Source organism: Cibotium barometz, chromosome 26 (genome assembly GCF_041138505.1).
Source record: "Cibotium barometz isolate CiBa-2024 chromosome 26, ASM4113850v1, whole genome shotgun sequence".
Taxonomy (NCBI): domain Eukaryota; kingdom Viridiplantae; phylum Streptophyta; class Polypodiopsida; order Cyatheales; family Cibotiaceae; genus Cibotium; species Cibotium barometz.
In genome coordinates, this window is record NC_141071.1 from 40,742,936 (window position 1) to 40,754,838 (window position 11,903).

Here is an 11,903-nt window from a genome sequence, read left to right on the forward strand (position 1 = left end):
TTTTCGTGACAAACCCCAAGTTTACAAATGAAACCCTGATTTTAATGTTATAAAGATAATGCCATTAATATAGATTTAAAAATGTCAAAAACTTGTCAGGGGTCATGATCTTAGTTTCTAGAATTCAACTCGTTTATATATCCTCAAAGCCAATGTGTTTGTGAGATGCTCTAAAACTTATATGCTCTATGATTTCTTGCTAAGAATTATATTCCAACCCCTAGAATAACAATATTCTCCAGCAGCCACAATACCTCATGCAGGATGAGGTTTTTATAAGATTGTTAAACAATGCACTCTTATAATGAAATCTAGATCTAGAATATACAAGAAGTACCAATATGTGTCTGGGTTCCTACAATTCACACTTAGTGGGAGGACATCTTAGTGCACACGTTTGCATGGCGCTATACACTACCTCTGAAATATAACCACCCCCCCCCCACCAAAAAAAAAAGAAAAAAAAGAAAAAAAATAAACCCACAAAAAAAAAAAGACAGCCGGAGGAGGCCATGTTGGCGTAGGCCCATAGACAATAATATCGTGCTTGTTTCTTTCTTTCTTGTCACCTCCACCTGTGTTTCTTATTTTTCTGTTTTCTTCACCCAAAGATGTATAAGCCATTGTAGAACCGAAACTGGCTAATGAGCATTGATCCTTTACAACCTAGGGGCGATGCTGCCTTGGCAATGAGCGAATAATTTGTTTGTGTTGCTGTCAAAACTTGTTCAAACCTGTTTCACTGTTGACAAGCCTTTTTCTGTGGATATTTTAGAATGGTGATCACTGGACCGACAGTCTTGCAAGAGGCCTAGTTTATTTTACCATCAGATTTGTTAACGACAGTTTTGCAAGAGCCCTAGTTTATTTTACTATCAGATGTGTTAGTCCTACTTAATTAAAAAGAACACTTTCTGGATTTCTCTGTACTGTAGGGTGATGAAATCCGGAACAGTCAACATTCTCCTGATGCGTATGCAAGGGTGGAAGAAGCAAGTGAGGCATCATCCTCAGATGGAGAAGTTCTACAGGTTCATGAGGAAGACTATCGTGATGTGGAGGATGATCATGATGCAGAGCTTGATGAAGATCCGGAAAGGCTTCTTAGTGGAAGTACGAGTGAGAGTAGTGGAAATGAGGGGAGTGATGTATACGACTACAAGGTACTTGCTGTAAGAAGATATAGCATGTTGGTTCTGGGATTATTTGTTCATCTGGAACAGGTGCTATGGCGAAATACCATGTGGTATTTGTATTTTCTGCTTCCCTAATATGTAAAAGATTTAGAATCTTTCAGGTGGTGGTTAAGCACAAACTGTCCATGCTCAGACTTTGAAGCTCTTCATTTGGTGACCTGAATCCTTACACTGTTGGTACCAAAATATGCAGGTGCTTGAAGATGACTTAAATAAGATGGGTCGAACGAACCATGATCGGTCAAGAAAAGTGTTGTCACGATCAGTCAACCTTGGAAATTTAAGAGCGATTCATGAAGGACACCTGGAGAATGAAAGCTTAAGTGCGAGTACACTTGGAATAGGTCATTCACAGTGGGGAAACGGGTTCTCTCCTGTACCAACTCCTAGAAAAGATGTGAGTTTGCTTTCTGGCGCAAGCTCTAGCAGAACAGTGAACACTCCAAGTGTTGCTTCCAGCAGCAGGCGGTCATCTATATGGGGTCTATCTGTGAGTTCTCTCTTCAAAAAAGAACAAGCAGTTCATTGAAAGTTTGTCTCATGGCTGTGGCCTTTGCACAAAATTCTATTATGTTCTGGACTTACAGCAGCTGCGCTACTTAATGGGTTGAAGGGTTTTAAGGATGTCATCATAGGAGAAGGCTTTGACATTTTCTTTTGCAGGCAACAAAGAAGAGTTTTATCCCTGAGGCGATGGATTCATCAGGAGAGGAAGAGTGAGTAAACTTTTGGCATTAAAGCTCTTGCATCTTTAGCAGGACATTTTGAGAAAAAACAATTTTCTTTGAGATAAAGGTGCGTACATTTCTGTCAGGATATTTTCTCTCACAAAGGCATGTTAACCAAATCTCAATATACACACGGCCTGCTTAAAATATTTAGCACAATTTCCCACAACGATTATACCTGTATGAAAGTAGCTTTATCACCACCTTTCATTTTCGATTTTGTAGTTGGTAGACTTGATAAAAGAACATGCATTCTCCTGTTCAGCCTCCACCTTTTTCCCCTTTGATAGTATAGTGAGGCAATAGTGTGTGCTGAACTTATAAACTTATTAGAAAGAGCACACATTTTTCTTGTTAGCCTTCACTTTTCGCCTTTGCAAGCATAAACAAGCATGCAATAGCACGTGTCTCACACACTGTGCAGTAAAGCTCACAGCTCGAGATTTGAAGTGGTATTTTTGATTGTTGGCCCTACACATCTTTTGATTGTGCATCTTCAAGGGATGTATCTGTCTATCTGATTAAGGGAGCTGTAAGTTTCTTTGAAGGTGTTGCTTTATGCATTATGTTTCATCCCTAGTGATGATTTTGCTTTATGTAGATTCCTTGTCTAAGTAATTTTTTCTAGCTGTCGTAATGCTAACTAGATTCTGCCAAGCCAGCAGTTGTGTTCAGTCATCATCACCGGCAATGTAGGTATTGTTGTAAGATGGGTAGTTTTCTGTGCATGCATATTGTTTGCACTATGAATTTAACTTAGGAAACAACTTGGGATTATGTCGATTGATTATATGTTTTATGTCTGAGCAATTAGCAGGTGATTGATTATGTGGTTTATGGCCAAGCAATTAGTAGGTGATTCATCCTGTATTTGTATTGATTTCTAAACTTCTTCTCAAAGTCTGTTCATGGCAATACTTAGCGTGCACTACTGTCAATTTTCGACGTTTGAGTAGCATCGGACTATCCTTCTGCAGCTTTGCAGTGTCACTTGAACATAGGAATAGTGATCGTCTCGCAAGAATCAACAATCTATGTCTGTCTGTCCTGACTTACCATATATACACAGACAATCCAATTTGTAATGTGGTATTGCATTTAGACTGTTTCTGGAAGCTAGCCGATATTGGTATGCAAGAAAGGTTATGCCCACTGTGTGTTGCAATTATGAATTCTGCCTTTAGCAACAGTACCACTGCTAAGGTCTGAGACTGGTTTTTTCTAAATTAAAGTGGCTTCATTGTGGAGAGGGTATTTATTTGAATATCTTTGAGATTGAGAACTGTGTACAGGACTGAACATGCCCATTTTTTATTGCAAAAATGAACTCGATCAAGTCAATGTTTTTATTTGACTTTCAGTTGGAGAGGGTATTGGTTGAGTTTTTGTTTAATTGTATTGTGTATCTTCTCGGTGTCAAATAATATGAAGCGTTTCGATTGTTTTTTTTTTTGGGAAGTATCGTACTATATAATATTAAATGCATGACCTTGGTTACATATCAACTATACGACTCCCATATATACATTGATGAAAACCACAAAACAACACAAGAGGGCTGAACAGTAGTCTATCCAACATTTCAGAACTCAATTGTTTTAATGCCATTTCAACACCATCATGCAATTTTTTCTGCACCTAAAGGGACCTTTCTTTATATGTATAAATACCTGATCTCTGACTATGTGGCATGTGCAGATTGGTAATACAAAGACTGGAAGCAACACGAAATGATCTGCGCAATAAGATTGCCAAAGAGGTCTGTAGAGATGATACTAGTGTAATAAACAATTTTCTTCAAAAAAATAAATGATTACCATGCCTAGGTGTTTGGCAATGTTGGTTGAGGACCTCGTTTCAATGCTTACCTACTAGCACTGATCAAAATTTTTTTTGCTGTGAAGACAAAAGGGAACGCTGCATTACAGCAAAGTCTGGAGAGAAGGAAACAAGCTCTTCATGATCGTCGCTTGGTTCTTGAACAAGATGTGAGGCTCTTTCTTGATTTTTCCTCTCTGAGCTTTGCATCAGTAAGGCACGTGATATATAGTACGATACTTGTAATGTGACTCCTGAGCCTTTTCATTCTTATGCTTTTTCCTTTTTTGCTCTTTTGAGCTGATAGTCAATGTGTACCTTAAATCTCTCAAATTAATCTCTTATTCATGCAGATGTTTTGAAAGGAGCAAGAAATTGCTAACCTTTAATACCTCAGGAGCATGTTAAGCAATCTATGTGTGCCATATTTGGGTCCTCCAAGCCAATGCTTTGAGATCAACGTTTGAACCTTTCTTCCTTTTGAAAGCTCTTGGTTCTATATTGTTCAGCTCAACAAACTCATCATTTATGTTTGCTTTATTTGTGGCCTCGTTTCAGTTTTATATGCCATTCTCTCTCGTCTTCCTACTACTCTTTCAGAACATCATTATCCGCACCATGTAGCAAGGACAAAAGGCACGAACCTTGCCATGTAGACAGCAATTGCTTACTGGTTTCATGTTTTTGCTTTAATTCTTTTCCCTATCCAATGACATCGATCAGTCCTTACACTACCTCTGAGCATTAAAGTGTAGAGCTTGATTCCAACTTCACATTTTGTTCTTCATTAAAGTGTTGGGCTTGATTCCAATCTTCAGATTGGGCTTTAACCTACTTAGGTCTCCCACCTCACCTAAGTGTTCTCAAGTGTTCCGTAGACACAGGAGATGAAACACTTCTTAACCCTAATAAATATTTAAATCAGGTGGTTGTCCTCTATAGGCCTTGAAATTAGTGACATGGAAAATCATTCTTCAAGTATGTATGTGGAAGGCTATCAAAAACTTCTTGCTAATGAAATATTAAGACTTTTCTTTCCCCCAAGGAAAGATGCTTCTATTAGCTGAAAAAAGAAATGCCTGCAAAAAGCTGAGAACAACCCTCAAAAGAGGTCAACAACAACCCTTAGCCAACACCCCAAACCTTGTGGTGTATGGAGCACACTGGTTTTACACCAATAGACTAGGTTCGATTCCCAGCAAGGTTACTTAGTTGTACAAACAAAGCTGATATTGAGGGTTAGAAACATGCACATTACACTGTAATCTTTGATCCTCTTTGTTTGAAACTGATCAATCTTGCATCATTTCTATTGATTTCTACCTTGTGTGCATCACGGTTTTTGCATACACCAATTTATTACTCTTTAGAAGCCTGTTGTAGGCTTGCCCCCACTAATGAATCTTATAACACCAAGATCTTCACTTCTATAAACTTTTCTTTGTAAACTTAATGAATTGCAAAAAGGAGGAGGGGGCTCCCTCCTTACGCTTGGCTGCTGATGGTGTTCCTAAGGTGAAGGTCCCGAGGAGCTGATGACCTGAGTCTAGAATAGTAGTAGCCACCAACAAGTTGTCCCACTCCTTATCAAGGGCTACACTCAGTGAGAAGCAAGTGATGGCGGCCCCAAGACCACACTCGATAGGTCATGCGGCATGACCTTGGACAGTGTTACGTACCTGATGCTAACCATGAGGTAAGTGGTCTAATCTGGGGTTAGAGGACCCAAAAGATGAGGAAAGCATGCTGGTTATAAACACTTTTAAGCTAATAATCACATAAGTGATTGCTTTATGCTTTTATGGGGAATTACTATATAACTGGGATGAGTGGATCTATTGTCTATGTTATTCTCTTGAGGACAAATTGGGTCTGTACATTTTGGGTCCTCTAATCAGGGGGTTAGAGGACCCAAAAGATGAGGAAAGCATGCTGGTTATGGTGGTGTAAGGTCATAAACACTTTTAAGCTAATAATGCTTTTATGGGGAATTACTATATAAGTGGGATGAGTGGATCTATTGTCTACGTTATTCTCTTGAGAACAAATTGGGTCTGTACATACAAAGGTCTTAGTACACAGACCTTTGTGTGAATGTATGCTCTTATGTGTGTGTGTGTGTGTGTGTGTGTGTGTGTGTGCGGGGGTGTGTGGGAGGTACCAAGTTCTACACCCACTATTGGGCATTGATAACGTTCGTGGGGATGTCGTAGTATCTAGTCCATACTATGCATGATGGAGTTGATGGTTTATTGTCTTGTGGATGACTACCATGAAGTTATAAATTGCACTTTCTTATAAGGTGAATTTGGGCATGTTCTTGGATTCATCTACGTATATCTTTATGCTGTATTAGTGTACATGCGAATTTCACATTGTGAAGTTTTCGTCCAAGTTGCAGCCAGTTGATATTGTGTTAATTCTTTCTATCTTTAGTGGTGCATATGCCCTATCAACTACCTTTTTGTTGTAATAATTCTTTCTATTTGTTATGATCCTTAGTGCTAGGCTTCATTATGGCTGAGCCTGCCCTGCATCTCCAGAGCTCTAACAGAATCTCAGCACACAGACCTTTGTATGAGTGTATGCTCTTGTGTGTGTGTGTGGGAGCATATATTTATACCAAGTTCTACACCCACTATTGGTCATTGATGATGTTAGTGGGAGTGTCGTAGTATCTAGTCCATATACTATGCATGATGGAGTTGATGGTTTATTGTTTTGTGGATGATTACCATGAGGCTATAAATTGCACTTTCTTGTAAGGTGAATTTGGGCATGTTCCTAGATTCATCTAGGTATATATATATATACTTGAGGATTGATCCACTCATGGATTTGTCCATCCAAGATGCAGATAGCTTGCCAAGGGCCTTGGATAGGCAAACCTTGGTGGTATGGGAGACCAAAGTTGATAGGCTTGGATCTGTAATGGATGGGAGCCTTAGTCCTATGCTGAGGGGTGATCCTTGATGGGGAATCTATGGGTGGGTGGTGAGCTTGAGCTTGTTAATATGAATTTGGACTACTAACTTGTGTGTCTCATGTTTAGGAGATCTTGCGTGGATTATGTCTCGTGAAAAACTCAGTTTTTGTTGCATGAATCCTGTACAGTTGGAATCAGTAGGTGCGGCGCATGGGACTGTTAAGGCTGATTGTGTAACAACCAGTTTAGGGTTTCTGTGGGCCATCCATGGCTGTGCAGTCCTGTTTCAGGGCTGTAAAACTGGTCACACTGCCAACCAGCATGTTGCAGTTGGTACAAAGGGTACAGGGGACCTGTCTGTACAGGTCTGTATGAAGTCTGTTGTCGTGGTAGTCATTGTGTACAGTCCATACAGGAGGTGCACAGGGCCGGCATCTAGGGTATGTGTGCATTGCAAAAAAGCAAGCGGAAAAGTGGTTTTTTGGGTTGTTCTTTTTACAAGTGTAAAACTAGCGCCTAGAAGAAAAAACTCATGTAAGTGATATTTTGGTCACTTTGAGAGAGCTTGATTTTTTAGCATTAGTTTTGAAAAGCACACATGGGTTTATTTTATTAAAAAGGAAAAAAGCGCTTTTTAAAAGCTGCTTTTGAACCCTTCTCCCTATTTATAGAGCCATAGGCCTTCGCTTCTCTTTACAGGAGCTTGAGAGCTTGTGGAGATGGTGATTGGAGAAGCATGGGAGAGCTTGGACCTGCCCATTACACATTTGACTTGCAATCGTCGTTCTTGATTTTTCTGCTTTCGGTGCGAGAATCCCTATCATATTAATACTCTTTCGTCTTATTCCCTCTTCAATGGCCGTTCTCTCGTTTGTTGAGAACAACATTGATGACCAACAAGAGAATGCCCAAGAGATCCTCACACTTTGTATGGGTTTTTTTTGTGCGAATCTTGGATCTGGATTATAAAATAGAAGTTAGGCAGAATCAAGCCAGAACTTGGAGTAAGCCATCTGATTTGCAAAGTTTTTTGGGAACACGATGGCCGGTTCCAATCGTGAAGAGAGCACTACCGAGTCGGGACACAAATAAACCCAAAGTTTTCTCTTGGGAGGACCGTTGTCCAGAACCCAAAGACCAATCCATTGAAGCGACTGCCAAAGAAATTGAAGAACATTTGTGAGGTTAGGTGCTTCAATTGTAATGAGAAGGGTTGTCCTCAGATAAGTCTGATGACCGAGAGTAAAGCTGCGAACATGATAGAGACTACTATTTCTCCATAGTTGTAGTTATTCTCCTTCCTTACTCTTAGTCATTCATCTATTGGTCCACGATCTTATATGTGTTTGCCGATGGATCATGGAGAAGATTGTAAACATTCTCATTAATATATTGCACATTTGTTCTTTCCAAGGTGTTTGTTGGCATTCTTGAGTGTGATTTCCTCTTTTCTGTTGGATTGATGATCACTTGTTATTTGAATGCAAGATTTAATCTCCATGGGAAGCACTATGTTGTCTTTCGAATGTGATGATAAGGTTATTACAGAATAGAGTTCCCTTATGGGAGGACCAAGGTGGGATTTACTCTTCCTTTGTAGGAATCAGTAAGATACTATTCTTGTGCTTTCTGGGCCATTAAACCCAAAAAGTTCGGAAGTGAGATTGATGCAGAGCTTAGACCATGTTAAGAAGAAATTGGGTTGCATCATCATGAGGGGGGGAGGAGCACGGAGACGTGGAGGCAGTGTCATGTGCTTAAGAACTATATTTCGTGCTTTAAAGATGATCAATTGGTTGTGTTTCTGTTACCATATTATAGTAGTGATGTGTGTGAACACACTTAGGACCGCCGGGGCACTTTTTCCCTCACTAGGAGGTTTTTTCCCCCGTGCATTGTATATATGCCCATTATCTTCTAGGGCTTGTTATCTTTCATTTTTGGCACTCATAATACACTACTGTGTTGTGCTCAAGCTTCCTCATCTTCTTGAAGTTGTGTGTGCATTCCTGCAACCCTAATTCCAACAATTGGTATCAGAGCAGGCTTCCTCCTCCCGGGCAGCATCACCGGCACCTGCCGCTTCATCTCCTCCGATTGCGACGAGGTTTCACGAGCGTCTGCAGGTTAGTATATGCCGTGGGAGAGCCCGTAGGGCTTGTTCGTTTCAGAATTTTGATCTGAAGTCATTTCGCCCTCCGTTTTTGCATTCCAAGTACTGCGCAGGCAAAATCGTCCTACTGTGCAGATTTTCTGTCAAGATTAAAATCTGCAGGACAGGTGCCCATTCGTCTGTTTTGGGCTGTGCTATATAGCACAGGTCGATTTTATACAGGTTTACCTCTTACAGACAGCATTTACATCTAGTAGTACAGTCATTGGCCATGGCTGACAACAATGATGTATTCCGCATGTTGGCTGCTGAGGATAAGTTGGATGGCACCAACTATCCATTGTGGGCATATATGATGCGACATGTATTGGTAGCAAAGGGGTTATGGAACATTGTGCAGGGTATTGATGCACGTCCTATTGTGGCTGGGAATGCTGCAAACACATCAGAAACAGGTACTGTTGATGATGGTGCAGGCACAAGTGCTGTAGCAGCTGTTCGAGAACCACCACTTTCAGCAGAGCAGATTCGTTGGGATGGTAGAGATGCGCAGGCTCATGCCTTGATTGCGCTGTCTGTCAAACGTACCATTATCCCACATATTCGCTCCTGCAGGACTTCTAAGGATGCTTGGGATGTACTTGCCACATTGTATCAGGCAAGAAATGAGGCTCGTGTTGCTTACCTCCGAAAACAGTTGGAGAGTGAGCATATGAACGAAGGTGATTCTATGGATAGCTTTTTGACAAAGATCAAGGATTTCAAAGAGCAGCTCATTTCTGCAGATGAAATCCTGTCAGACAGTTCACTTGTGCAGACTGTTTTGAATGGTCTACCAGATTCTTATCAGGGTTTTGCTTCCACTCTTCGCTTGATGATGAAAGGCAATCCCAATGCCTTATCATTTGAGGAGTTAGTTTCTGTTTTGCTGCAAGAAGACCAGTCAAGGCAAAACAGGAATATTATGCGTGTCGCAGATCAAGCTTTCGTTGCTAGTCAGAGAAGCGGGAAAGGTAAAGCTGGCTTTTCTTCTAGTAAGCAGAAATCTGCAAATGTTGCGCAACCAAAGAAGGAAGACAAAGATGAGAAGAAGGGTGACAAACAGAAGACATTTTGCAAGTACTGTAAGGGAAATGATCATGTCATCAAAGCGTGTCCTAAGCTGGCTGCGAAAGAGGCTAAGAAGAAAGAGGCTGGTATGGCTGTTGCAGATGCCTCTCCTTCTAACAATGAATCTGCTAATGTTGTTCAAGATACAGAATGGGCATTCAATGCGCAGTGCAGTTATGACCCATCTTTGCATGACACATGTATGTCTGCAGTAGATTCAGATGTATGGTACTTTGACAGTGGTGCCACTAAGCATATCACCTCGCAGCGCAGTTTATTCACTTTCCTTGAGTCTGCTCCCACAGGGAATACTGTCACTTGTGCCAATAACTCCTCTTATCCCGTTAAAGGAGTTGGACAGATTGTGCTGAATGTTGCAAATTGCAACACCTTTACACTTTTTGATGCATTGTATGTGCCAGGGATCAAAAAGAATCTGCTGTCAGTCTCCGCATTTGCCAAAACAGGTTTGGTTGTAAAATTTGTGGATGACAGATGTACTGTTCATGATCTCTCTTGTGGTGACATCATTGTAGCATCTGGTTCACTATGTCGAGGGCTGTATAAGCTCAATATGGATGGCAAATGTGTAGAGGATTCAGCATGTGCTATTATGGATACGCAGGCTATTTCAAATGCAAAACTGTGGCATGCACGTTTTGGTCATCTGAATTTTGCAAGTTTGCTGCGCCTGCAGAAATCTGAAATGGTGTCTTCTTTGCCTAAGCTTGAGGCACCTGTCAAGCATGTTTGTGAGGGCTGCATATTGGGTAAAATGCAGCGTGCTTCCTTTCCCAAAGATGGATCAGTGAGAGCTGAACGCAGATTGCAGCTTGTTCACAGTGATGTTTGTGGTCCCATGCAAACTCCATCATTTGGAAACTACCTTTACTTCGTGACTTTCATTGATGATTTTACCAGGCATGCATGGGTATATCCTTTGAAGGCAAAGTCCGAAGTGTTTTTGTGCTTCAAACAGTTTTTGGTTATGGCTGAAAATGTGTCAGAAAGTAAGATGGGCACCCTCCGTTCAGATCGAGGGGGGGAGTATATGTCTTCAGAATTTAATGCATTTCTGGCTGAGCGTGGGATAAAACACCAATGTACAGTGCCGTATACACCACAGCAAAATGGTGTGGCTGAGAGAAAAAACAGGTCTCTCATGGAAATGGCAAGATGTATGGTTAAGAGTCAAAGTCTACCACATGGTTTTTGGCTTGAGGCTGTCATGTGTGCCACTTATGTACTAAACAGGTGTCCCACCAAAGCATTACAGGTTGTCACTCCATATGAGGCTTGGCATAGCCGCAAGCCATCTGTTGGCCATTTACGTGTTTTTGGTTGCCTGGCATATGCATTAGTGCCTGTGCAACATCGCAGAAAATTGAATGACAAAGCTGTCAAATGTATTTTTGTTGGATATAGTGCTGAGAGCAAAGGCTATCGTTTGTATCATCCACAGACAAAGCGCATTTTGGTTAGCCGTGATGTTGTATTTGTGGAAGATGCAGTTCAGCCCTTGGTTTCATGTACTAAGGAGACAGATATCAGCTCACGTGATGTCTATGATACATTGTTGCCTCTTTTCAGTGGTGCACAGTCAAGTGCAATACCTCATGAGGCAGTTTTTCAGCCTATGCAGGTTTTAAATGATGGCACAGATCAGCCTATATCTGATGCAGATGTGCATGATGCACTTGAGGATGAGAAACAAGAGATTGAGGGCTCTAGGAACATGCCTAGATGGCTGGTGCAGACTTTGCGTGACAGCAAGTTGGATGCCCCTTTGTCTAGTCGCACTCGTTCTGGCTCTCATGGTGCCTCTTATGCGTCAGATTGTTATGCATTGGCTGTTTCTAGTATGTGCGATGAAAGTGAGCCTGTTTCATTTGATGAGGCACAAAGTTCAGAAAATTGGATGGCTGCTATGCAAGCAGAATACGATGCTATTATGAAGAATAGTACATGGTCTTTATGTGACTTGCCCCCTGGCAAGAAGGCCATTGGCACTA

General features: G+C 41.1%; 1 protein-coding gene across 1 annotated transcript in view; it reads left to right on the plus strand.

Moving 5' to 3' along the window:
- Positions 1-11,903, plus strand: part of LOC147623967 (rho GTPase-activating protein 7-like) — a 104,107-nt gene that overhangs the window by 73,124 nt on the left and 19,080 nt on the right. The window contains exons 13-17 of the mRNA XM_086820836.1: positions 936-1,163; positions 1,390-1,686; positions 1,860-1,912; positions 3,623-3,683; positions 3,829-3,912. Of these exons, the coding sequence (XP_086676962.1) occupies positions 936-1,163; positions 1,390-1,686; positions 1,860-1,912; positions 3,623-3,683; positions 3,829-3,912 (723 nt within the window). The remainder of the gene's footprint in view (positions 1-935; positions 1,164-1,389; positions 1,687-1,859; positions 1,913-3,622; positions 3,684-3,828; positions 3,913-11,903) is intronic.